The sequence below is a fragment of the Daphnia pulex genome, chromosome 12, assembly GCF_021134715.1.
Source record: "Daphnia pulex isolate KAP4 chromosome 12, ASM2113471v1".
Lineage (NCBI taxonomy): Eukaryota > Metazoa > Arthropoda > Branchiopoda > Diplostraca > Daphniidae > Daphnia > Daphnia pulex.
The window spans coordinates 8409882-8437855 of NC_060028.1; the positions used below are offsets into that span (position 1 = coordinate 8409882).

At 46.3% G+C, this 27974-nt stretch overlaps 1 protein-coding gene across 6 annotated transcripts; it reads right to left on the reverse strand.

Moving 5' to 3' along the window:
- Nucleotides 1-85: 85 nt before the first annotated feature.
- On the reverse strand, nt 86-21738 carry LOC124209492. Of its 6 annotated transcripts, none has more exons than XM_046607496.1 (9): nt 21434-21713; nt 21266-21352; nt 9854-10090; nt 5854-6263; nt 4257-4467; nt 2944-3006; nt 2435-2562; nt 1782-1953; nt 86-1703 (listed from the first exon to the last, which is right to left on the reverse strand). In XM_046607496.1, exons 3-9 carry the CDS (start codon nt 9957-9959, stop codon nt 1579-1581), a joined length of 1215 nt encoding a protein of 404 aa, XP_046463452.1. In that variant the 5' UTR covers nt 9960-10090; nt 21266-21352; nt 21434-21713; the 3' UTR covers nt 86-1578. The 6 variants fall into 6 exon arrangements, with proteins under 6 accessions (XP_046463452.1, XP_046463450.1, XP_046463449.1 ...); XM_046607494.1 differs by having other exon boundaries at nt 2920-3006; XM_046607493.1 differs by lacking the exon at nt 21266-21352 and having other exon boundaries at nt 2920-3006; nt 21434-21734.
- Nucleotides 21739-27974: the final 6236 nt, after the last annotated feature.

Below are 27974 nucleotides of genomic sequence, written 5' to 3' on the forward strand. Positions count from 1 at the left end.
TTGATCTCTGTCTAGTCTAGCAGACGACATTTTTCACCAAACGTTTTCCAGTGCCACCTGGTGTCTGATTAAAACCCAACGAAAATTCGATTCGAAATGGTATGTATTGAAGAACACAACATCATTCATAAATATGTCATCATCGTTTTGGAGGAGGTTTTTCGACAAAATCTGAGACTCGGGTGGATCAGAGGAGAGAGAAATCAACACGAGGGCGGTAATAATTATAAGTGGAATCGAACATAAATCAGACTGGGTAAATATAATTTTTAACCTTTTTTTTTCCAAATGGTGGGCTGCTTTCAACTGTTGGACACCTGTATTATAGGAGTGACAATAATAACGTATTTACACGAGAAATGATGATTGGTGAGGGCTCTGATATTAATTATCTGAAATTTCTTATTTGAATATCGAAAAGGGTGTGAAGCAGTGAATAAAAACACGTCATCAAATTTTTGTTTCTTCTTTCTTTTTCTTCGATTATTTTCTAGAAATATTTGCAAAATGATTTTATATTTAAAATTTTTTTTTCCATCGGTGGATCAAATGGAATTACAATATCCCCTAAAGAAAAATGGCCGCCTGTTGATTGATTTTGCTGGATCAAAAAGAACGATGATGCATCTTGTTTTTTCATACTCGCTGCCTCTAAAACACTACGTCCTACAGGATCACGCTCTTTCCCGCACTGAAACCTCCTTCCGTGTAACCACGCCCACCTAGTCTGACAACCCAATCGCCGGGCGTCCGCCGCCGTCACGAACAATTTTGTTGTAGAAACGTGAAAAAACGGCGCCATTCGTAGATATAGACAACTTTTGTCAATAACACAATCAAAATGAAGGAGGGAAAAAATTCTAAACGAATCAAAGATGACCGCGTGTGGTTTTGTTGGTTTTTATCGGGCGACAATCATAGGAAGAAAGAAGAAGAAAAACGAATCAAAATTGAAACCAACGCGCACAATCATCAACTGTTGCTGGATGCGAGAGTGTCTCACATCCGAGGCGGTTGTATCATGAGTATGTGTGTCACGATAATCATCGGGAGGAGGAGGAGGGGGGGATCGATGCGTACACAATGGTTTCACGCACGGAAAACGGCCTAGACGCGCGCGTGCACTATAGGATATAATAGTATATAAATATAGATATAGTTGGGTTGGGTGGGTTTTGAACGGGTTCAGACATGAATGAATAGTTGGTAAATTGGACATCATTTCCATGTGTACAGGTCAAAAATAAAATAAAAAAATAAAAGTTCCATTTCTTCTGGGTGGGTTTGCACCACCATTTCTCCTCCCCCAACAGGATCGCTCCCATTGAACTCGACTCGTTTTCTCTTCTCCACATTTCCGCTAAACATTTCCTACCAAAATGACCGAGGGAAACAACTGAAATATAAGTTAACAAATGGAAAAATAAACTGATTGGGTGCTTCTGCTGCGCTCATTCACATTGACGAATAATAAAATCATTAAAGCCTCTTCTCATCTTTCCCAACTTTTAGTTTGTTTGTTTGTTTTTCGATCCTGCACAAAGTTGAAGAAACTGGTCACGGGGTGGCGCTGGGTGATCACGTGATCCAGGCGACGAGACGATGATCGAACCGGCAGCAGAGCAGTGGAAGGAACAGGAGGAGAATCCAGTGGATCGAACAAGGTGATGCTCCGTTGCTCTGCATGGCAGCTGGTCTCTCACCTGAATGATTTTCGATTTTTTTTTTTTTTTTTTTAAGTTTTGAATGAATCAACGTGTTATATAAATGAGGGGGATTACCTTGTAGGACGTGAAGGGTAACGGACGCCGGGTCAGCGTTGGACGGCGTGCACGAATATTTGCCGGAATCGGAGAGCCGCACTTGGCGGAGCAGCAGGGAAGTCGAAGTGACTGGATTTGTCTTATCCGTCACGATGGCGACGCCTCCACGCGACGAATCGTGTCTCAGCTCCTTTTTTTCCCATCCAGAAAAAGATGAAAAATATTTTCAGCTCAACTTCTCTCGTTAGGTCGGTGTGAAATGAATACGCACGACATCAGCATCCAGTCATGTGATACCATCTCTCACATTTCTTTTTTGCTAAATTACAAACGACGTGCATGCAGCACACGGAAATGCAAAAACAAGTTTCGGGTGGTAAACCCAAAAAATTGGGTGGGAAAAAAAAGATTTTTGGAAATTTTCAAATTTTGGCGATGCGACTTTTTGGACGCATGTCGGGCGGCCGAGTGAAAATGACCGAGTACCTTTCACTATGCAAAGCATCTGGTCGTGTTTGAATTATTAGCCCCCACCAAAAATATGTCGACATTACGAATTTTGACACAAATTCTCGACATTTGAAAAATGCCCGCCAAAAAAATATTTTTCAAAATCAAATAAAAATGTGACGATGATTGAAGGGAGACAAAATTTTTTTTGTTGTTCTTACTTGATCGTGATGATGCCAAAAGACGTACTCTGGAGGTTCGGGACTGAACTGGACGATACAAGTCAGATTGACGTGACTGCCCACGTCGACGTGGAACTCGGGGCCGCCCAGAATCACCGCCTTGGGAGCTGGAAGCGTTCAGAAGATTTTTTTGGTTTCACAACGGCACACGATAAAAAAAAAAACGGGACAAGAAACACGAAAGAAAAAGCAATGGCCAAAAAAAAAAGAGATACACAAACGCGTCAGATTTGGTAGTCAATTGGAATTTTGGATATTTTTAATATTATTATTTGATGAATAATTAAGAGAATTGAAATGAGAGAAGTCAAATGATGTACTTCAATCAATTGATATCAGGCGAGAAAGAGACAGAGTACGTAATGCCAAGCGCAAATAATAATAGTAAAAAAATATACTATTTCAATTCATAAACAACAGCAGCGATAGTAGTAACAAAATGTAACTCAATGAACTCAAATTACGGTACTGGGCGAGATTCTTTTTGCCTAGTTTGGATGACTTTGATCCGGTGCTGGCCGCGTGACCCTGATCACCGACGGGACTGTCATCTGCACACGACGGAGAAGAAGCGCGGGAGAAAACCAGAAAACAGAAAAAATAACCGAAAAAAAAAGAATAAAATAAAAATAGAAAACAAGTTGACACACGGCAGAAAGGGAAAAATATGAAACAAGAATAAAAAAAAAAGACGCTCAAGTTTATCAAAAAAGAATTGGAAATAACGAGCGCACCCAAGTCTATGGCGAACGGAAAGAGAAAATAAAAAGAAGATCAACTTCACGCACACAACACTGGTGGAAGAGGAGGAAGCAAAAAGAGTCGACATTAACAAGGCCGTAACGACCGACGAGCTATAAACATAAATCAAAAAAAGAGAATATTGCGGAGGGAAAAGAAATAATCATAATAATAATAATAACCCCCTCTATATCTTTTTCCGAGTGCATAAACATACGCAGCAGCAGCAGCTGGTGACGATATGGATTTTTGTTTGTTTTTGGGGGTCTCGTCTTTTTATATGGGACTGGCCCGAATTGTATCGCCTCGACTTTTTTGTTGTTTTTGCCCAGGGATATAAATCAAATTCCTTTTTATTGTTTCCTAATCGTCACTTTTCGCACGACTTATGGACATAAAAAATCTGCAAAATCCTGCGACCAGTCCCGAAGTTCAATCCACCCACTCCCGTTTTTTTTCCAGCAATAACTATTGGACGTTGATCAAAAGTAAAAAAATTGAATCCCGTACGTATGAAAATTGCGGTCACTGCTGGCGGAATTCCGCACACTAGGCTATACGACGGTCAAGTGCCGTCCGTCTGTTTGGAATAAATTCCATATAATAAAACATTGTTCTTGACTTTGATATTTTGGCCGGGCAGCTCTCAGAGCAAAACGGGCGGTGCGGATTGCCAGCAGCAGCAGCAACGGCGTCGGCCATGTAGTAGACGGACGTGACGTAAATTTGAACGTCACCAACACAGAAACGGGCCGGGATCTATGGGCAACAGCCGAGGGCGACAGTTTTCGTGAGTGTTCTTTGTCTCTCTCTCTCTTTCTTAGTTATTGACGGAACAAAGGCACAAGGAAAAAAGACACGCCGGATGCGATCCAGTCTACATGATTCGACGTTTTCTCTTTTCTTTGAGCACTTCATTATCGGGCACGCCCCTCCACCCCGTCGAAATGGCAAGGCCGTGAGTCTGAGACGAGACGGCGCCCATCGATTGGAATGAACGACGATTGATTTTTTCTTGGTTTTGATTTTCAGATATTATTATTTGGGTAGGTTGACTAACCGACGACATTGAGGCGGATGAATTGGCTGCGGTGGGGTTGAGTGGAGACCTGGCACTCGTACAATCCGGCGTCCCTGGCCTGCGTGAATTTGATCTGCAGCGTCCAGTCCTCGGTGGGTCGCGACTTGACGATAGTGAACCGCTGGTCGGATGCGTACGTGTATCGACCCACAGTCAGGATGTGCACGTCACGGTGCCGGATCCAGCTCACCTTCACCAACAAGAAAGAAAAGAAAAGAAAAGAAGAAAAGGAGAAAAAATCATTTCGGGACTATGGGGCCCCGCCCAGGGTAGCTAGCAGCTAGCTAGCTATCTAGCCGGCCCTTCATTATTCATAGGCCAAACACACACACGTCTCTCATCTCTCAAGGCGTGTGAGAGAAAGAGCCAGCAGACGCCAAAGTCTGTTTTCCTCGTGATTCAATTGGCCAGTCTGACATCAATGCGGGACTCTCTATGTGTTGTGTCGGGAATAGAAAAGAAAAGAAAAGAGTCTAGCGGGGCGCCAAACAGTTTGTCAAATCAAGTTGACTGATGCTGACAAAAAAAGATGGCCGCTTTGAATGCAGAAAATGAATCGAAAAAGAAATCGAATCAAATGGGCATCTCCATCTCCAGCAGCCAGCAGCTGTACAAGTGTATAGCTTTTTTCCGGCTAGGATATATATGGGGCGAATGACTGGGCCAAACTAAACAAGTTGCTGTTTTCTCGTTATAGCGACGGATGTGATCAATGGCCAAACTCCTTTCGACAAGAGAAAAAAGTGCCTCGTGTCGGACGAGTTTTTCTTCTTTTTTCCAAGTGACACGAATTGTCATTCTTCCTGGAACCAACGCCGATCGGATCCCGTCCGTATGTCCGACGACATTGTGTGTGTCGCTGGCCCCGGCTAAAGTGGCGGATTGGCTGTTCCCCCACTCGAGCGGGAGGAGAAATGTGCGCATCACACATTGTTGTCCGCCTCGTCGTTGGCATTTCAAACTCCCGAGGCAACATGCAACTCTGGACCCTGGACTTTTAGACTCTTCGACTCTGGACGGATGGATATGCTCCATGTCCCAGGGGTTGACACCGGGTAACGGGCGGATCCGGTGGAGCGTGAGTTGTGCGCTGAGCGCAGCCAGGTGGATAACAACAAAAGAAAAGAATAAGAATAAGAATGGCGCGGTTGTGCTGGGCGAGACAACCACCGAGGAGGAGATTTCAGAGGGCGCCTGGCCTCCAGCGCTGCTGGGCTGGTCGTGATGGTCTCGTCTTCTTAATTGGATCGAACCTGATCCGCTTCTCCGAGCTCCGAAACAAACAAGGAACGTGTCGATATCTCGGCGTGTGTACACATTGCCGCATCTCGGCTCCTCTTTCTCACGCTCCACTGCAGCCACTACTACTACTACAGCCGGGCAACTCTTTTAAATAACCAGACGGGCGACGACGACACAAGAGTCCGTCAATCAAAATTGGCCAATATCAGAAACAAAACGCCAGTCTGATGGGCATGAGGAATGGCCAATCAAAAGTGTCGAAACCCATTTCATAAGTGGACAATGGGAAATTCATGTCCGGTCGCTAAGCGACAGACTCGTGTGTTAGACTCACCGTTCGGTTGCCAAGGTAACGGACGCGGCAATGCAAATTGGCCGTCCGTCCGACCAGGACGGTGACATTTCGCTCGGTGGTCGGGTCGAAAAGCGGACCGGATTCGCTGCCACCGCCCGAACTGCTGCCGCCGCCCGGCTGCAGCTGCTCGTCGCCGTTGCCGGCCAGTAGTCCCGTCGAGTCGAGTCCCATCAATCCGGTCGACAGGTCCATCAGTGACGGAGTGGCCACCCCGTCTCCGTTGACGACGGGCTGTTGTTGGTTCGGGTTGTTGTTGTTGTTGCTCCAGGGCTCGTCGGCCTGGACGTCCGGGGCATCCAGCAGCGGATGAGACGGAAAAGAAGAGGATTCGCCGGATTCCATTTTCTCGATAGCTCTGGTGGCCTCCGCCGCAGATGCTGCAACTGTTCCTATTTGTTTTGGGGAGTTCAGACGAATCAATCAAAAAATAATAATATAATAATGTGCACTGCAAACACACGCCCCAATCCATCAAGCGGGCGTGATCCAATATCGAAAGCATTACTTCTCCCGCCGACGCCATAATAATAACAACAACACAAATGTGCACACAAACAGTCACCAATTTTTCCTTGTGCCAATAACTCGATCCGAATAATATCGAGGCGGAAGCGGAAAAATAATACGAGAAAAAGAGAGGCCTGTGTGTGTGTGTGTGTTTAGCCCAGGCTTCAATTCTCATAATAAATAATCCGAATATACACACACATGTATAAACAGTAGGATCGTCGCGTTGTCGGGAATCCCGACAAGTGAACCGAGCAGCCATCCAACCCGACCCGCCGTGAAAGGCTTAAATTTAACGGCGGTGCGTGCGCCAGCAGAGAGACCCGATAAAAGTCTGACCCCTTTGACACTGGACTCCCCCTGGACAAGAAGAAGAAGAAGAAAGGAAGACCTTGACGCCCAGGAAAAACATCAAGGGGGCTAGAAAGAAAACGTCAATTGAATTTGTGTGACTTTTTTTGGGAGGTGGTGGTGGTGCATGCAATGTGTATGTCTGGCCCAACACTTTTTTCTCTCTAGCAGACGACGTTTGGGGTGGTAAGCGCATTGACTTTTGATATTTATGCACGTCGCGCGTTTGACACGGCGACACACGAGTTGATTCGATTCCTCCTCCTCACTTTCACCTTTTTTTGTATGGCCGTCGTCGGGTGACGTGATCACACAGACAGGCGGCGGCCAAGCACTCGCCTTTAGGGGGCCAATGAATCAAAAGGCCCAGCTTCGACATCACTGCCGAATGATTGACGCTAACTCGGAAAAGGTAGACAGTCTCTAAAAGCTTCTTTTGAATGATTTCACGTGGGCGCATTAGATGAGAAGTGGAGTGGGCCTATCAGATGTGATTCCTATTCAATTAGTTGCCAGCCCTTATTTTCTGGAAAAAACTACTCGGGCCGGCGAATATCTAAAGAAAGGCCGTGCCATCTCTCATTTCGTGTCGTCGCCTTATATTGTTTGTCTCTCCTTCTTCTCCTGAGTAACCCAACTTGATTTCATCACGTACCGGAAGAACATGGCCGGACTTTTTTTGTCTGTTCCCCCCCCCCTCTGCCCGTGATATAGTAGTGTACGTAAGAACTGGGCCCGTTCATTTGGTGTCTCTCTGGGTGACAGACTCTTTTATCCTTTGGTCCGGGACACAAGAAATAGGAGAAGAGAGCAGCCGGATTGCCAAGTGCTGCGGGTTGTCCACCCTCATCTCTCAATCGCGGCGCGGCCCGTCTCCCCCCGTCATTCACGTCGTCGTGCGTTTCTTCTTGATCGCTGGACCACCACCACCAGCCACTTTGATAAGCGGCCGACTGCTGTCATCTCTGGCTGCTGAGCTGGGAGCTGGGCCTCTCTCATCGCATCCATAGTTGATGCCATCCATCCAGCCCATCCAGCCCAAAGTGCTAAGAAGCAAAAAGATTTCTTCGAGTGGAGTTTCTCTCCAGAGACATTTGATCTCCTACCGCTCCCAAGAAAATCCAACCGGAGAGAAAAAAGGGAAAAAGTTTTTTCCTTTTTCACGGGAAAAGTAAAAAAAGGAACTGGGGAAAATGATAAAATCAATATTCTTATTCGCGGTATCACAACAAGAGTATCGGCCGTGTTTCTTCTTCTTTTTTCCCCTTTCCATCTCATTATTTTTGTCCCATTCTATGGAAGGTCTGTACGGGTTACAAACTTGGTTAATTGGTAAAGTGATCCAGCATTGAGAATCAAAGGCATTTCGTCATTTTTCCTAATTTTTCTTCTGATCTTCTACTTCTTCTTCTTATTGGACGAGGTGAGTGGACAACCATCTGAAGCATCCGAGTACACATCTCACTCCCGATTAACACCCCGCGCTCTTGTTTTGACGCCCATCAATCCTCGGCGACGACGAAACGGACAAACGGATGGGGGAGAGGCCAAAAAGTTAATTTCACACGAATCGATGGCCTGCTGGACATGATGTGGGGTGGAAATGTTAAGCAACTTTTGAATACAGCAGAGGAGGAGGAGCAGCGAGTTGCAACCAACGGGCAAGTTGACATTGTCTCCGGTCGTGACTCTCGTCGCTTCCATGGTGAATCTATTGAAATTGTATCTCATCTCTCGTTTCATCCTAATGGACGACGGACAGCAGCTCATCTCCCGCCGTCGTCGTTGTACGTCATCACGAGCAGCAGCCAGAACAAGAAGAACAATCTGACGTTGTTGTGTGTGACTGAGAGTTTGAAATGACAGTTGGGCGCGCCCGTCTACTATCTCTCCATCCGCTTGCGACTTATACATACACGAAACACACAAACAGAGAGACACATGAACTACATATTGCCTACAAGAGAATTAGAAACTGGGCATCCGGCTGCTGCTGCTGCTGGCCAAGTTGAGTCTCTCATCAAAGGAATACGAGCCGGAGGAACAGGGTGAATCTAAGGCAACAAAAGCTTGAAACTTTAGAGTCGAGACTACGTACTGTAGATATTATAGAAAGGTCATCATCTAATAGTTCGGGCGGGGCTGGTGCTGCTCAGCACGTGACGACGTGAATCGACATTTTCATCATGTCGAGCTGCTGCTGCTGGCAACATAATCAAGCAAGCCCTGCTGGGCTGGGTTCGGGAGTTTGGAACTTGATTAGGGAAATAATTGTGCATGTGACCATTTCATTTCGGGATCAACCCCCCCACCGACAACTTGAGGCTAAATTCTATATCGCTATCTCTTTCTGGCCAGCTCTAAAATGCCAAAAGTTGCATCCACCCGGCACATCATCACACATCACAGCCTGGCAGTGCGGCGGTGCTCCTGATTTGGCCTCCCACCTCCGGGCCAAAGTTTTGCGCATCAGAGGACAATAGTCAATCAATCGTATGAATCCAATGAGCCGCAGCACGCAGCCACCGCCGACGCAACTCTTATTCTTTCTCTGCTGGACGTGGTTCATTTTCACCGGCCGACGCCTTTCCCTTCCACCCAGCAATTCTTCTTCGCCTTCTCCTTACCACCACCACCAGTGCCATTGCACAATAATAATAAAAAAACATAAAACAAAAAAATAAGAAACAAAAAAACGAGCCCCGTGCAACGCGTTGAATAAACATCAAAAGCCGCCAGTCGACCGAAAGGAAATCGATGGCCATCGATCTGGGTCGTAGTAGTACAAGAAGAATGGCGCCATTCCAATTCGAGTGCCGTTGCCATCATCATTCCAACCGCCCGCCATCTTCCACGACGACGAGGCCTCAAATAGAAAAATCAAAAGAGAAACAAACACAAAAGTTTGTCCCCGACCGAAATCAAGACAGGGAAACGGACAATTTATACCCATGCAGGAGTTCGACTTTGATGTGCAATGGGGGGAGGCTAAAAGTTTGCAGCCGGATCGATCGATAAGTTTGTGCAGCACGGCAGTCGATTCACGCAAAATGTTGCCGCGTGAATAGAATTCCAGACCCACCAAAAAACCAAAATAAAAGTCTCGAAAATTCTGGCGTACCTGAGAAGAGGAGGAGGAGACTCGTCTGGAAAATGAGGAAATAATAAACGCAGAGCGGCGCTATTCTAGTCGTTGTCGTTGTTGTCGCTTCCCTCATTTTCTTCATTTTCGCTTTGATGATCCCCCAGCGGGAGCCAACGGGAACTCTTTTAGGCAAAGATTCAAAGCAAATGAGCAACTTTTCTCCACCACACCGTCGGGACGACTTTTCCGTTCGAGATTATACCGTCCCGCAATCTGCAAATAGACAAACAACAAAACGACACGACAAGATTTATTAGAGAGACAACAGTAGCAACAACACGCACGTTTTTATTGTTTTTGAAATATTTTTTCCAATTGTTTTAAGCGTCGTCGTCATAACGGAGAAAGGGGGGAAATGCAAATAAATAATTGGTTTTAAAAAATGAAATAAAATACGGCGACTGGGCGAGAGGAAACGAAGCCTGTAATGATCCAACAATCGCCGACATGATTCACTTTTTTAATCACCCGTACGGAACTCGAAGGAGCGCCCAGGAGCCATATGATAAGTGACAGGCTGGGCATATACACATATATTATCTCTCCTTTTATATTTTTTAAACGAGTTATGTGTCCGGGGCTAAACATAACAGCACAACTCTGCTGGGCCGGAATAATAATAATAATAGAGAAGAGAGAGAGCACACACACAGTTGGACATCAACTATAGACACAATAACTCATTGGGAAGAAGAAAAACGGAGCAGCTGGGGGGTGGTGGTGGTGGGCCAGCAGCTATTTCCAACTCTTGGGTGGATGCGTGTCGTTTGTCCCTGTGCGAGGGGACGACACGCAGTGACGTCAAAAAATCTTCCTCTTTCTGCGGGTTTGTTCATATTATTAGAACCGCTGAACTGGTGTAGCGTTCAACTACAAGAAACAACTACAACAACAACAACAACTGGAGCCAAAAATAGGAAGAGAAGAAGAGGCTCTAACGTTCGTCTCTCCGAGTCGGTGGCAACATCTTTTCTCGGTCGTTCGGGACCGGGGGTCCTTTTCCTTTTTGTTCTTCCATTACGGTAATTAACGCCCTCGTACGAAATGAATCTACCGGCAGAAAATAAGCCATCGGGTCCCATTTGAAAAAAGCAACTTGGCTCTATCTCCAGTTGAATTTTCAGGATCGCGTGCGGGGGATCTTGTCTTTCTTTTTTCTATACTGGCCAAACTCTTTTTTTTTCTTTTTAAACTCGTCACGATCACGCGGATCCGCCCGTTTCCAGTTTGATGCACATCTTCTTCTTCTTTCGTTCTTTTTATTCTGGCTGGAGGACCCGCATTTTTTAGGGGTTCTGTTCTTCTGCCGTTAGAGTTAGGAAGGATCGGGTGAGTCTGATTATTCATTCGTGCCGATGCCTCGTTTTAGGCAGTTGCAGTAATACTGCAGCACACCCTGGGCAATGGCCGATGACGGACGAATTAGAAACAAGGAAGAAAGGCGGGCATGACCGCGACAGCACACGCAATAACCCCCCCAAAAAGACACAAGAAGAAGAAGGAAAAAGACGAAAGTCTAGATAGTAACATATATAAAGTACTCGACACACGTAGTCTGTACTCGGCTATAGACTCGGCTCTGCTGGGCTCCTCTCCAGCCTTTTGAGAAAAATCCCAACAAAGTTGATGTTTTGGCACGGCGACAAAGGCACAAAAGGCAACGACGAACGCAAAGAAATAAAATAAAAGAAGAAGAAAAAGCCACTTTCTCTTTTATATATATCGATGTAACAGTAGTGGCAGCCTGGCCCTTTTCTCTCTCTCTCTCTCTTATATCTCCTTAAATAAATATCAAATGCTGGCCGGTTTTATTTTCGAAGCCATTCCGTCCATTTGTGTCGATGGGGACTCGATTCTTTGATGGAGAGAAAAAGAAAAAGAAGAGACTGGCCACCACCACCGCCGTCGACCGGATTCGATTTGTCGGTTTCAAATGTCCCGCAATAATCTCAAACGCACCATCACGACACGCCACGACATTTCTCTTTCTCCAATGCCAAGCGCTTGGATTACTTTTTTTTTTCAAAAAAGTCAAAAGACTTGCCGGGAATCATTTTAAAAATGGCAACGGTGAAAGAATAAAAGCAGCTAGAATTCCAGGGGAAAAAAAGTACTTTGGCACTTTCTTGTTTTCCTCGTCCTCCCACCCTGGAAATAAATAAAACAGGAGCTCAATATAATATACAGGCAGCCCCGTCGATTCGTTTGCCCTTTGTTTTATTTTATGCCCAGCATTTTATTATTATAGATAAGGTTGACTCTCTCTCTCTCTCTCTTATCAGTTTATACGACGGACATTTGCGCAGACGGTGGCACAGATGAAAGAGAAAAGGGCGAAATCTTTGGCTTCTATTGTATTTATTTGATGCCTCTGTTTATTCGTCGTTGTTATAGTTGCTGGCCCCCATCGACTCCTCGGCCGGCTCTATATAGACTACTCAAAATCTTATTGCTTGTGCTGTCCGGGTCAAGTACCTTCTACTCGATCCGTACGAAACCCAAAAAAGGAAAGGAAAAGAGAAGAGGAGAATTGGACCGTGACGATCATTCAAGAGCATCACTCGACTCGTTTTCTTCTTTCTTTTCCTTGTCTTGGCCAGCCAGAAATTTTTTGATTTTTCATCAATAATCGACCTATCTCTACCTCGTCTATTATTTAACTAGAAATGACAATTTAAAAAAAAATGATTTCCGGCCCTAAGAATGGCTGTGGGAATCATCTCACGGGACTAAGATGAACAAGTTGGGCGAAACTCTGCTGCTGGTCTCTCTACGAAAAGAAGATGGTAATCAAAAAAAGAAGAGAAACGGGCCAAAGTGTGTGCACACACTGAGCTGACTGGGCTGAAATGGAACCACTTAATGGGATAAGAGAAAAAAGAACTTTTTCTTTTTTCCTTTTTTCTGTTGTTTCGTCCGTCAGACGAGTGATGCCATCATCATCATCTACAGCATCAGCAGAGGAACTTTTGTGTTTTTTTTTCCGCCTATCCCAGCAAACAATAGCCTGGCCGTCTATTTATCCGCCCCGGGCTTTCATCTCTCTCTCTCTCTGTACACGAACGTATTAGAACTCTCGTCGTCGGTCGACTCTTTTTTTTTCCTTTTTTTCTGTATTTTCACTCTGGCTGAGCTGAGCGCATCGCAAACAGTTTGAACAATCTCGCGTCCCGCCGACAAACGTTCCCCCGGCAACGCCCGGCGCCACAAGGGCCTCTCTCCCCATCATCCCATCGCAGCAAACTCTCACTGATTGTACAAGGGCAAAAGCAAACTCGATATTATATATTGCCGGCGTCGAGAGAGAGGGAGAAACAACAAGCGGACGATATGATGATGCTGGCCCTGGCAATACTCAACACGCCGCCCAGCACAGCCCTTGTGGCTTGACGTCTAATACTACAACTTGCGTATTAGATTTACTTAGGCACCAAACTCTTTCATTTCATGCCCATTCCCAATATCCTCCATGTTCACCGGGAGAGGAACCCAAAAAATTATGGAAAAAAAAACAAAAGAAAAACAAGCCGGGAATCTTTTTTTACTGGTCCGGCGGGAGTCAACAGTTTTCGTTCACTAGTCATCATTTTTTCTCAAGTTATTTTTTTAGAGGCTACACTGCGACGCGGCCGGCAGCTGGATATTCCCAAAAGTGGCCACGTCGGGCCTATTTTTTGGGGGGGATTGGCCGGCGTGAACTCTTGGATGATATGACGACACTATTGTGCGGATTTTAGTGGCTGCCACCATAATAACGGCCGCCGCGACTTGCGATCCCCCCTGCCCGTCTGAGATACGACAATAGCGCTAAAGCAATTCCAGCAGCAGCAGCAGGGGGTTGGGCCGGCCGCAGTGCAGCTCAAGACAAAAGCCCCAAAATGCAATCCACACAGTCCAGTCGAAAAGGGAAGGAAGGAGCGTTTCATTTCCTGGGCTGGTGGATGGACGACGACCATCACTTCGACTGGATTTATCCCAACCTGCCGGGGTTGGCGGGCGGTCCCAGCAGTGGCCGAGCCCAAAAAGTTCGAGTTTTGACTTGTATACCCCCGACCGACATTGTCAGGATTCCCCAGTTTGCTCCTGCTCCTGCTATTTGGCTTTCTACCAAAGAAAGAAAAAAAAAGTCGAGAAATGTGGGAAAACATTTTGACAATCGGCCGGCAGACTCGACTCGAGTGCAAAGTCGCTGGCGAGAAGAGGAGGGTGAAAATATTAGATAATCCTCCCTACTTCTTCTTCTTCTTTGTGATGGTAGAAACGACACAGTTGCTGGGCGTGCCATCTCAGCTGCTGCTGCAATAAGCTTTATATCATCACCGGCACTTTTGCCAGCAGCCGGCCAGGATTTCCTCTCTCTCCTCCTCACTCAAACAAACTTTGGTCTATAGTGAAGTATATTCTTATTGTTGCTATTATTATTATTCTCTTTCGATGCTTTTAAAAAAAGATATAGGCGTCGAGGGGGAAAAAGAAAATCCTTTTTTTAAATGTTGGTCGCCGTCGTGCTGGATGTGACGGCGGAATAAATCCATTCCGACGACGGACGGGCAATGCTTTCCACCAGTCAGGTGGAATGTCGTCGAGGAAAAAAAGTTTTCTCCTATCCCCATGCACTTTATTTGTGTTGAATTTATTTTCCCGTGGACGGACAATAGGGTGCTGGTGCTGTTGCGTCGCCAATCCGATCCTCTTATCAGAGTTGATGTGTTCCCCGTGTTCAAGTTGAATCTCATTCTTTACCCCCCCAGGCACAAGTCCCGAATTTCTTTCTGCGTCACGGCACTTTGTTCATTTTTGCACATTTCTTCTATCGGCAGAGAAGAACCCTCTCCTTTCCCTTGTGTCATCGCCATTGCGCGTTTCACTCTGCCCAGTGTCACAGAGAGAAGAAAGAGAATCCTGGGCCAATCTTTCCAGCCCCAAAAGGCCCCGGTGAACTGATTTGATACTCTCGTGAAATGACGTGAAATGCCACCAGACATCAAAACACAGATCGATAAATAGTATATAGGCGCTCGGTCCTATTTAGACTCTTTTCTGCCATTACTCTGTACTCTACTGTACTGCACTGTACTGCAGTTTAGCGGGGTGTATTATGGAAATGGAACCGGGAGTTGTATAAGAGGCCGCACGCCGGAGGATTAGAGATCTGAAATATGCCGTCGGACGGGATTTGAGAAAATGGATTCCCCCCCTGCCATGTTGTCCTACTTCCGCCAGCGCACACAAGTCACGACGTCTGTCAGTCTGAAATAGACAACGGAACAGCTCAGAAAGAGAAAAATGCCGTGAGTGAGTGACGAGGTGGCCCAACTTTTTTCGGTTTGTTCCAGTCGACAGGAGCACCGCACAGAGCCAACGACGCCGACGCCGCCGCTTATTATTATTATTCATTCGTGACAAAAAAGAGAAACGGAGACTCGATCGATTGAGGAGGCAACACCCACCCACGTCAGGCCCCGTCGTGTGTGTCGATTGCAACACGCACGTCCAAAACGGCGGGACTAGGGAAAATCCCCGCCGTTCACTTGTTACACGCAGCCACGACATTCACGACAACGACGACGCCTACGCCTTGGAACGGCGTCAGTCTACCGATTCCAGGTATTCGACGAGTTATTTTCTTTTGTCAAAACACAACAACTTGTGTGTTGTTACCTTAACCAGAGCTGACAACTCGACGCTTATTATTGTTGTTGTTGTTATTGCAACTGTGGGCGCGTTGAAAAGAAAAAAAAAAGAAACTCGACGCTCCTGTTGGCAGACGCCAATCGGCTGTCACAACTCGTCAAAAACTGAGCGACACCCAACCAAAACAAATTGGCAAAAAGAACAACAACAACAACAAGTATTTTTCTTCTCGTGTGTGTTTGTGTGCGCGCGTCGGCATGTGTCCGGTGTCGGTCGGCTTTCATCTCGTCATCAGCCGCGGCCAACTCATTGTCAGCGACGCCTCACGACAGGATCACGACGACAACAAAGTGATTCACGCCACTCTCTTTGTTCTTGCCCCAAGCCCCAAAAAGATGACAAAGGAGCAGAACAATCACGACGGCGACACAACAAGACACGACGAGTCAAAAAGAATCAAGAAAAGTCAAAAGGAGCGAAATTAAGGATCGATTGGCGAAAGATAAAGGAAACAACAACAACAACAAGACGAGGACGACATCCTGGTCGTTTGCCAACCGAAACCTCAAACACATAAATATTCGGGAGTGGGTGGGGATGTGACGGATCTGGCGACGTTATTGAACACGACGTCGCGTTGTGACGCTGTGGTGGGGGTGGAATAACAAATCTGAAGTGTAATCGAATAACGGCGCGCCTCGCATTATTTCCCACCGAGAGAGGAGAAATATTACACACTACAACTCTTCATGGCTTAAATCGATAATCAAATGCACACACAAACTTGTGTGCAACATCGATCGTCGCTCATTATTCTCTTCCGGCCCGCCAGACTTTTGTTTCACGGCTGATTGGAATCATCGACCTCCCAACCGACCCCCAAATTGATTAGAAAAGTCTGCCGGGGGGCCCGCCTCCGGGTCTGGTGTAGCGCAGCTGTTGCCGTCTAATATGCCAAGAGGATTTATTAAAAATAATCATCAGAATAATAATAATAAAGTAGAGAATGACTGACAGTTGTAATGCTCCCCCGGCGGATGCAAAAGCGACTTGTGATGTAGAGAGAGAGAGAGAGTCGAGATAGTACATCTCGGACTTATGGCAGTCTTAATACTACTACTACTACTCTCGCTAGATCCCTCGTGGGGGCCGCAAGTTGAACCTGTTAGCTCTCTCGGTTATCAATTCAACCAAAGTTCGTCTTCTTCTTCTTTTTCAGAGTTGAGAGAAGAAGAGTCGCCCCCCCCCCCTTTTACTCTCCACAAAGTGAAAAGGAGTCGAGACAAAGTCGCTTAGAGATGAAAAGAAGAAGGCGGGCGCCCGCTATCTTTGTACAACAGCTAATTGAATTTGCATTCAGCGATTGCCTCCCGGCCATCCATCTCAACACACAAAAAAAGAGAACCCTCTTCCACCCGTGTGTTTCCTCATGGAAAAACAAATTGTGTAGCCTGCTGGCGCTCGGCAGTCCCGATAATGAGCCCCTCCCACCACCACCACCTCCATCCAGGATTTTCTATTGTGTCAATTTATATTTGACAGCCCGGCCTATATAGAGTCGACGACGGAATTAGAATCAAAAATGGAGACTACGGCCTATATTACGGCCAGGACACACCTATCGACGTTCCCGCAGCAGGAACAGCCCAAACACAGACGACTGGACGCCTGCGGGACAGACACAATCCACTATAAAGGGGAATAGGAATGTAGAAATGGGCGGGCGAAGGGTCTAGCGTGTAATTAGCTTGGCGGTCGTGCGGAGAGCCACACGCGAGATGATTGCGTCCCTCCTGTTTGAATTTTCCTCCGTGAAATGGTTCGACGACGACGACTTCATTTTCTTTGGGGGGTTCATCACGGCGATTGAAGGCAAAGCGACGAATGAGGTGATGAACTGGCCGTGGGCTGGTCGAGGGATGGACGTGAGCGGCAGATAATCAGGGGCAGTCGTTACGCAAGAAAGGTGAGTGGGCGGGATTTGGCCAGGACTTGGCAATCATCTCAAACTGGACTCGATGAATGTCAAAACACGGCGGCGGTGGTGGTGAGGCTCGACTGTGTATCAATATCTCTGGCTGCTGCTCCTTCTATATCAGAGCAATTCAATTGCTCCCACCTCTTATTGCACCGTGGCCGATCCTGCAGGACAAGAAACCCGCCGCCGCCCCTGGCAATTGTGTGTCCAGCCCGAGACTCGGTGGAAGGATCAAAGGGTCCGTGGAAAATCCGAGCTAAATATTGAGTGGGATATCATACGACATTCATATCCAGCTCAAAGAAAAGCAGATGGACGGACGGACCAAGCTTAGAGAGAGAGATTGGTAGGCAGGGGGCGGAAATGTCTATATTGAGCAGGAACGAGGAGAGAAAAATAGTCGGTAACCAACAAGAGATCCTGATATTCTTCTCCTTGATCCACCCACCCACTACCGTGGATTACATTGTGCAAGGAGTCCGGTTGTGCTGTGATGGACGCGCACGCTATTCTATATCGACACATCCTTTTCGGTTGGGCAGACGAAATGAATACGCTCCGTCAATCTCTCCTAGGAGCTTTAGGAGCCGGGAGAAAGAGAGTGACCGGGTACTTTTTTGTTTTGTTTTTCTTTTGACCCTCACGTTGCGATGGCAACGTGAAATCAACGAGGCGAAATCCGCGGTTCAAAGTGAAATCTACCGCAGCTGCTGCTGCTGGCCGGCAGCACATTCCTCTGTGTGAACCCGACCGTCGACGGGGTGACGCAATAGACATCGACCTCTCTCTACTGCTCGCACAAGATGAAGGATTTATCTAAAGCATCGCCCCTCAGATGCTCTGATCAGAAAATGGCTTCCCTGTCCTCTCTACAAAGACACACGGGAGGTAGGAGCGGGCCGTTGATTAACTTCATCAGGCAAACGCCAGCGACGCCAGCGACGTCGACTAGGCAACCGAAAGAAACTTGTTCTTTTTCCCTCCTTTTTTTGATATCGGATAGACAAAATGGAAAGAAAATGAAGACAATTAAGTGGAGAGATGTGAAAGTCGTCGTGATTGGAGACAGACTCGTGGAAAATTGTGTGTGCCGATCCCGCCCGTTGGCAACAAGTGCCGTTGCCCCTTATTGTTTTAGATTCCAAAGAAAAAGAAAGGAAAAAGAAATCTCGCTAATGATATCGGGATCCAGTCGGGGAAATGCAATACAAATGGAATCTTCCACCCAGCAGTCAGACGGGAGAACCGAGACAATAGACCCAGCTCCTGAGGGCTAGGGGAAGCGAGGCTTTTGCCGGATATGTTGATGATGATACAGACAGGATCAACTGGACTATACTGTTGGCCCAACTTTTCCTCTTTTTTTTCCCCATTGGCGCTGGCAATGATGACAGGAAAGAAGAAAACAAGAAATCCATCACATCCCGTCCGCCGGAATAATCAGGGGCCAAAAAAATCCCGAGCATAACTGCAATCGTCGGCGATATAGAATCGAGAGACGTCCGTCCATTACAGTCCAGCAGCAGCAGTAGGTGAGCATCAGAAGAATATGAGATTATGAGAGAGACGGGCAGACGGATGAAGAGAGAAAAGAGGAGATCAAACAAATGTCCGAAAGGAATTGCCATGACAGCGGGGCACGCCAAGCTTCGCCGGAATATAGGAGAATAAAGGGAAAAAAGATGAAGCATCCGGAAGAACAGAAGGGACCGCATCCAGTGGGGGTATAAAAAAGAAAAAAAAAAAGAGGAAAAACAATGACGGATGGCCGAGCTATTCTCTAGACAACTGAAAGACATGATCCGTCGCCCATCCGGCACGATGAACACTCCACCCTATACTCGTCTGCTTTTGCTAGACTGTGCGGCACAGCTGGAATAGAGATAGATATCCGTCTCATAGATTTCTCATTCTTTCTGCTCCGATTCCATCCCCCCCCCAACCCCCAACAAGACGTGCAAACATATTCACTCCCGACCCCCCTTTTCACGATTTGAACGGTCCACACTGTGTGTGTGTGCGCCATCATCTCTTGCTGGGCGACTCACTTCAAAGTGGCAACATTTCTTCTTCCGGAATACATTCAACGAGCATACCACCCTCCCCACCCTTAAGAAAAAAAAAATCCAATATCAAGTAGAGAAGAAATTCCCAGCAATGTTGACATTCCAGGCGAAAGCCAAAGGAATTTCCAGGAGCAGTGCTCTGGTATTGCCGTGCCCCATTTTCAAATGTGGCGTCTTGTGCTGGACGACGGTACACACAAAGTTGATGTGTGTGTGTCGCCTTAGATATTGCGACACGCGGGTATTTGATGCGCACACGACGACGATGAAGCCACTCAATCAGCAGACGGGAAAATCAACATTCCTTTAGATTTCGCGCGCGCCATTTTGTGTCCGGCTGTGGTGTCTCTATCGACGGCTGTGCGTTTTCCCCTTTTTGCCTTGGCCCCCCTATGATATTATTTATGGCCTCGTCGAGTGTTGGGCCGGCGTATCGATCCGGCGAAAGGAAAAGAAGAAATGGGATCGGAAGGAGCAGCAGCATCCCACACCTTGTGGAGAGTCACATCATTTCACCGAAGAAGAAGAACACGAATCTATCCGACACGCTCCGGTGCGCTCAATAAGACGCGATGCCGCGATCAAATTCGCATGTGATTTTCTTTTCGTCTTGTGGGCATGTCGACAAGAGGATCAGCTTCTTCCTTGCAGCCCATCCATTCCCATCACAGCGACTCTTTTCTGTCACCTCTCGTGAAAAATGTCTTTTAATAATATCAGAAAAATTGTCACGCGAGAATGTCGTCGTGGTCGACTGTCGAATACGTCCGTTTGATGCGCATCTACTAACCGCTGGGGTTTTTTTTTTTCTTCTCTTTTCCCCCGTGCGTAGATGACCGTTGGAATCGGGAAAAAAAATATTGAAATCTCCCGGGGACGGAATAATCTGCGAAATCTCAACAGGGCGACGACACGGTGAACACAGCCAACAACTGACAGCCAATATGACACGACGGATACTCAATCCAATATCTAAGCTGCCACACCCGAAATAAAAATGATGAGGAGAAATCCAAATCCAATTTCATCTCACGACGACGGCACATTTCCTCGAGGAGAAAAACAAAATTTCTTCTTTTTCTACTAATAATAAACGAGCGAAATTGCGCAGCTGCTATGCAATGAAGAAAATGGGCGAATAAATCAAAAACAAAGGCAAACACGGGTCTGGACGAGAGAGGGGAAAAAAGGTGGCCATATCATTTTGGCCGCAACGGTTTATACCCCCGGCGGCAACAAACGACCCGCGAACTCGTGTTGCGAAGAATGAACCATGAAAAAAGCCGAAAACGGTTATTTTTTGGCGGGATCATAAAAAGAAGCCGCATATAGTATAGACGTTTACATCCCGGCCCATGAGCTGCAAGGGACTTGATATCTATCGTCAAAAACAAAATAGAACCCCCCGAACGTCCGTCCGTCCGTCCGTCCGTGTGTGGAGGACGATAATACAAAATGTTTCGTCCATAAAAACCTCGGCTAGAGTTTGTGGAAACAAAAAAATGAATCACCCAAAAAAGGCGACGAATAAAAGACCAAAAAAGTGTCAAAAACACACAAAACCTTCCACAGCTCGGAAGTTGTGGCAATAAAAACTTGGCCAGCCAAAAAGTTATATTCTCTCGTATATGCACAATTTGAGACTCGCAAGTTAATGAGTGAGACATGAGTTGCAGTTGTACAGTTGTATTCTAATTCGCCGTCATTTACCTAATGGCCAATTGCTGGCCTCTTGCTGAAATGAAACACGGCTCGGCGTGTGTAATTGCCGATTACATCATTGGCTGTGCTCCGTGTCTAGTCGGATGACGAGAAATGATTGAATCGACTCGACAACTGCTACTACACCAGCAAATTATGGTAATAACAAGATCTGACCTGTTGTCAATCGATGGGAGGCCACCAAAAGTCCTTTCACATGATGATCCGTCACGCACTCGAGACTGTAGCAAAAGTCCCGTTCAAATCAAACAATTGGCGGGATCCTGTTTTGTCCACTCGATAACCAACAGACGGAAATGTCTAAAGAAACGATCAAAAGCAGATCAACCAAACTGGGCAACTTTGTTTTAAAAAATGTTTGGCGCAAATAAAGGAACTTGGAAACAATTTCAAAGAGACGTGAGGTTAAGAGAGAGAAAGAGAAAAGCGACCGGTTGGCTCGACGTCGACGACGGCACTGACGCCCCCCGTCCCTACACTGTCTGACTTGACTCCCACCGCGCACCTCTTCCCGCAGAAAAATAAAAAATAAAAAAACCTTTTGCCATTTTGACTGGGAAATAGCGGGCGGCCGTATATATATTCTCTCTTCCAGCAACCGGATCTTTTCTTTTTTTTTTTCTATTTCTCTCTTTTATTCTTATACGCATACGTTGTGAGTTTTTATTGGGTTTTATGTGTCTCGGCTGCGCATCTTCCCGTCGTTCCGCTCCACACCCCACCGACTCTCCTAGCTCTCCCAGGGCCTCTATTTCTCTCCATCGTCCCTTTTCTGTTTTTCTTCTATTTTTATATTTAGTGATGGGCGCGCAAAAAAACTTTGCATTCTTCCGCCAGCAGGCTGATTATTATATAAGAGCCACGATTATTATATGGTGTCGACTTCATTGCGGCACGGCCGTATAATGTATTGCAGCTCGGCTATTTCAATCGAATAATGGAAGACAAACAAACGGGCCAAATCGATTTAAATGGAGGACCGCGGCCCTTTGAATAACAAAATAGAAAAGTTGCAGATTATGTAGACACAGCACTCGTGTGGGTGTGTGCCGGCCGTCCAGCCGTCCGCGAAACTTATCGATTTCCTGTCAACATTTCAACTTCAATTTGGGCATCAAATGGGATCCTCCTCCCATTTCCTCCAGGAAGAAGCGGAGATCCATAGGAGGAAGAAGAAGAAGAGTTTTGTTTCCTTTTGAAAAAAAGTTCAAACGACGAGAGAATTTATAAGGAAAAAGGAATTTTTTGAATGTCCCGCTTCCCTCCCTACCTCTCCCTCAACACACATGGCCACACATACCAGCAGCAGACCTCCCGCGTCCGGCTGTTTCACTGTCTGCACGGCTGCCTCAATTTGTTGTTGACTCGGATGTTATAGCGGCTGGTTTTCTCTCTCCCCCACCCACTCATCCAGCTCACCTTTCTCCCTCCTTCTAGTTGCTGCGTTGTCAATAGTTTCACCCTGAAAACGGGCGAGCTGCTGCTGCTGCTGCTGCTGTAACGCTGAGAATTTTGAACCATTGTTATTTGTTTGTAAAAGTTTGTTGCGTTCGAGCTTCTCTCTCTCTCTCCTACCAGTTGTGTTTTCCATCTATCTATCTACTAGCTGGCTGGCTGGCTGGCCGTGGGCTTTTCTCTGAGAATACCCACGCCACAGTGTACTGTATAAGCGCGTGGGGTTCGGGGCCCTTGTTCGGTGGGGCCCAAGTTGCTCACGACAAAAAGAAGAAGAAAACGCCGTAGAGTGGAGAGAGCGCCCGTTTTAAGAATAGAACACCACCACCACCAGCGGGCTGCTACTGCTGCTGCAGTACGGCTGCTGCCGAGAAATAGTAATACAACGACTATACCCGTGTAAAAAAAAAAAGTACGCGCTAAAGACGTCGTCGCCCACCCACCCCACCCAAAAATGTACAACGACGATGAAGATCAAAACCTTTTTTAAATTGTTGCGGGAAGAATTCCGGATGGAAGATTCCGGCGGATTCCCGCACAGCAACAGCAGCAGATTCCCTTTTCATGTTGGGAAAACCACACAATCTTTTTCGCAGAGTGGAGGAGGATAATAAGAACAAGTCCCACAATGCACACACACACACACACAATCGACATGATTATGGTAATGGCCTATGTGTGTTAACACATTACTATGCAGATCGCACAAAAGAGAAGGGCTGCTGCTATTGCGTAGAAAAAGAAAATAAAAAAGAAAACAGGATCGAGAGAAAGAGAGAGAGAATCCACCAGAGAGATAACGACTCCGGCGGGACTTGTTCCAACAGCCTCGGCTGATATATACCACCCATCCAATCCACCGAGGCCGCCGCAGATTTTCTTTGTGGCTGGAGCAATAAGAGACATTTTCATTGATTTCGCTAGCTGATTCCATCTATTGTTTCCAGATAATAATAATATCTTTAGGGCATGTGCGGGCTGTAGACATGTATATCTAATATGAGCTCTCTGAATGTATGTGTGTACACATGGGCTGACGTGCCGTTGTTGGGGAAAGAGCACGTCTATACTAGACCTATAGTCCCCCCCCCCTTCCCCCCAGGCTATATAAACAGATCCCAGTCCGTGGAGTGGATGGGAAGGAGCAAGTATTTGATTGGTTTGTGCAGTTTGCACTGAGATCCCCGTGCATCCGGACAGAAGAAGAAGAAGAAGAAGAAGCCAAGAAGGCCTTGGATGTATATTCTAGATCCATCTCTCGACTGTTTAGCCAAGCAAGAATGGATTTATACGCCGTCAAGTGCTGCTGCTGGATCACAAAAGAAGCTCAGACGGACGACGGGCAACTCTTCAACAAAAAAGAAAAATCGTGCGGGACCGTTGGCGTGTACACGGGGGGCGCAGTCCATCGGAAGACGAGAGGGCGTCGCAGAGTGGCGAAAGCATTGACATGTTGTGCCATCAACTGAATTGAATCCAGCTGCTGCTCCGGCTGGATGTTTAAGAGTCTGAAACAATGGGGGGTTGGAGTTTAAACAAACGACGACAACGACAACAGGGCGATTCCCGTCTGCTTGTTGTTCCCCAATTGTAGAAACGTCAAGTTAAACGGATTTATCACCCGTCGTGTGTATGGACAATTGAAGCGAGCGGCGCTGAACAGTGAGCACTTCTTTTTCGATCCTGAATATCTCTTCCGCCGAGTCACTAGCTGGATTCGAAAAGAGCTTTTGTGCAAATAAAACCCATCGCGCTGCTGCGCCAAACGTTATCTTTATTGCTGCTGCTGCTGCTGCTGCATTGTGTCCAGCAAGACGACGATGGCCAGCAGATTTCGCCGACGTCCATTCGTTTTTTGGACCGAAATTTCCAACCTTGAACTTGACCCGTCCGCCAGTGGGGAATTCATTCGTCTATGACACAAAGCAGCAGCAGCACATAAGGCAAGTCGGCAAGTGCAGTTGACTGGGCGATGGTCAATAAATCAACAGACGCCAAGCAGACTGCTAGCAACTGGCCTATATAAGCTGATGCTCGAGACTCGAACCGCAACTCGTATCATTTCCCCCCGTCAACCCAGCAAAGTTTGACCTTCCTTCCTGTAATCATAACCGAGCGAGACGCACATAACTGTAATTCTAAACGCCACGGCTAAAGGCGAGGGGGGGGGGCGCGGTTCATTCAAAAATGATTCAACGGCTGCGGTCACACGCGGAGGACAATTTCAACCCGCGCGGGCTGGAACGTTTCCAAATACACAACGAATGGCAATCGCCATTACCATTAGCAACCGCAACACAACTGTGTAACTAACTAATGAACATTCGAGTTAAATAGCGGTTGCGATGTTTCACGGTCGGAATGATTGGGCGACGTGATTCCGCGATGCATTGATGAGCGCATTTTTTCGGGCCCTACTGTTCTGACGTAAAAGCGAATGGGATCCAAGGCTACTTTCAATTAGATATTTATAGTCGAGAGCTTCTTTTTTGTTCCCCGTAAGGATCGAGTGGTGGTGGAGGTCGTCATCCATCTTTCGTCATGTGTAATAGCGAAACGATACGACTACTGGGCCAGCACCAGCAGCAGCAGCAGCACTACTACTACTACTATAGATAGATGGATAGCTGGAGCTGCCGAGGCAACCGAGGAATCCCGATTCGGAAACACGGCATCAGTCAAGAGGAAAAGAATGGGGAAAAAAGAAGCTGAGAGAGAAATATGACGTGACATTTCTCTCTCGGCTCTTTTTCCAACAGCACACAGTTGCCAAAATGGCAAAAGACAATCTGAAGCTCGTTACGCTCGACTTGATCACACGCAGCAGCTCTCAACACATCCCAGTTATGATGTTAATTGAAGTTTGGTGAGTCCCATTTTCTTTGTTGTGCCCGTGAGTTCTTTATTGTTTTCGCACAGCACATCATTCACGGCTTTGCTGCTGTACATATCTCGACTCTTTCTCAACGTCCGCTATTATATATCTGCGTGTGTGTGTGTGTGTATTACTGAACATCATCATCATCGCCGGCAGCACTTTCTTCCACCCCACCAACAGATTCCGGGCCCCTTTGAAATGAAACAACAACAAGACAAGTCAAGAGAGAGACTGAGAGACGGCCAGGATTTTTCAAGTGGACTGGAAGAATGATGGAATGATGTTGCCAAGGCAATAAATAATAGGCGCCGCTTGCATAAATATACATCTAAGAGACACGCATCGCTGCCCCGCCTATCCTTTTGTCTTTCCTTTTGATTTGTTAAAAGAAAAAGAGAATAATATTCCACCCGGCCTACACACAATCGCAATTTTAGACTGATGATAAATAATAATACAAACTGTAGAATCCTGGGAGCTTTTGTAATGAATCCAAATACTGAAAGGGGGGATCACATAATGTAAACTGCGGGCTAATACATCTTTAAACGGTATTATAGCTGTTGGGAATGGATTAATATGTAGTCCGACTGATTGACGGATTACGGCAATTTACTCTCGAGTATGGATTTCCACTGCTCACACGGAATACTCATATCACACGCCCACCCACATCTCCCCCATGTTTATTAATGGCCGTGTGTATAGTGAGGAGGAGGACGCACTAATCGCCGGAGCGACTATATATAGTATACACTGCGTAATCTCAAAGTTGATTCATTCCGGACTTACTAGATACACATAATACGAACAGGGTTGGTTTTTATTTGATTATCTTCTGCTGCTGCTGCTGCTGCTGGAGAGGGACGTCAATGAGATTAATTCTTTTTTTTTGTCTTTGGAAAGAGCGCGGCACATCTCATCAATAAATGATGTACACTAATGTTCTCCTTATTCACTTCGCCGTGCTCCTTTGCTGGTGTGGCAGTCATGAAAGACTGCGTCTTATTTATGGCATGTTACAATCCGACTGATCATTCATTTAGCCCCAGCAACAGCCAACAAGCGCCCAGGCACCCCACCCTATAGTACACAAGTGCGCAGATTTTCATAGAACGACGGAATGGGAAAGAGAGGGAAAAAAAGAAACAGGGGCGTGGACGCGGATAGATGGGCTACTTGTATACGGCGCTTGATTAAAATTGCACGAGAGCGACTATTGTCAATGACGGCCAAAGAAGAGGCTGTCGGATCCAACCTCGGGCGACGATATTGCTCATGTCTAAAAGATTCGCCCACTTCAAAGTGCGTTTCAAAGTGAAAAAATAAAATCCCCAACAAATAATTCGTTCGTGAAATTCGAAGAATTGCTTCGGATAGCGGGTGGTGGACTTTTGCTATCGACCCGATTTCTTGCAGTTCAAATAGTCGAGATTAAAGTTAAGTTCCAAAGTGCACAAATGCATAACCAAACAGCTAGATGCGTTTCTTGCTCGTTAAATAATCGAGGCCTTCGAACTTTCCGCAAAACAGTTAGAAGCTAACATAATGTTAAAAAGTCAAAACACTGCTGTGCTCGAGAAAATGCTGCCCACCTGAATCTTGTACTACTAGCACCTTAAAATACTGCTGTTGGAATTTTTGATTGCACGCTGGATACGGTAAATAAAGTCAAAGGCGAAAAAGCTCGTGTGAAATAATAAATGAAGTTGAAATAACGTATGTCGTCAAGTGGGAATAAGCTTTTCAAAAAGACAAGAGGAAAAACAAGAGGAGGAACAAACGAGAGCAGCAGCAGCAGAGGGCCGTGGCTGTTCATCCATCAAACGAGAAACGATTCCTCAGATATTTATCACATTGTGTATCAGCTCCTTTTTTTTATTATTGTATAAAGGACTGGTCACAATAGAGTCTGCACATCAAGCGTCCGGCTGCACCCCACCCACTCGGCGCTTAGCTATTGATCTCGGTAACGGACACCCGATAAAGCCGAGAGCAATAAGACGTCAAGGGAAACAAAAAAGAAAAGAAAAGAAAAGAAAAGACGATCAAGTTGGCGGATATTTGTTGGAAAAGCCCCTCGGCTTTGCTCAACGAGTCGCACCCATTTAAAAACGCGACAAAACTAATTGTGCTGTCACGAAAAATAAGCGAAATATTTATTTTTCGTTTCAATAAATCAAGTGGATCCGCATCGATCGCGTTAACAAGAAAAACGCTGGTAGAATCTTGACGACGAGTGGCTTCCAGAGAAGGAGCCAAAAACGGCAAGACAATCTCCAATTAACGTGCATAATGAATGTAATCGCTATAGGATAATACAAAGACAAAATTAGAATCATTTGATGATTCCAAACTCTGGCC

Excerpts from the sequence above, each read along its gene's own strand:
- LOC124209492 (XM_046607493.1), bottom strand. The coding sequence starts at position 9,959 with ATGAAGAAAATGAGGGAAGCGACAACAACGACAACGACTAGAATAGCG. Across the intron at positions 4,468-5,853 it reads GTTACCTTGGCAACCGAACG|GTGAGCTGGATCCGGCACCG; the intron begins GTGAGTCTAACA and ends TTGTTGGTGAAG. Across the intron at positions 1,704-1,781 it reads TACCCTTCACGTCCTACAAG|GTGAGAGACCAGCTGCCATG; the intron begins GTAATCCCCCTC and ends AAAATCATTCAG.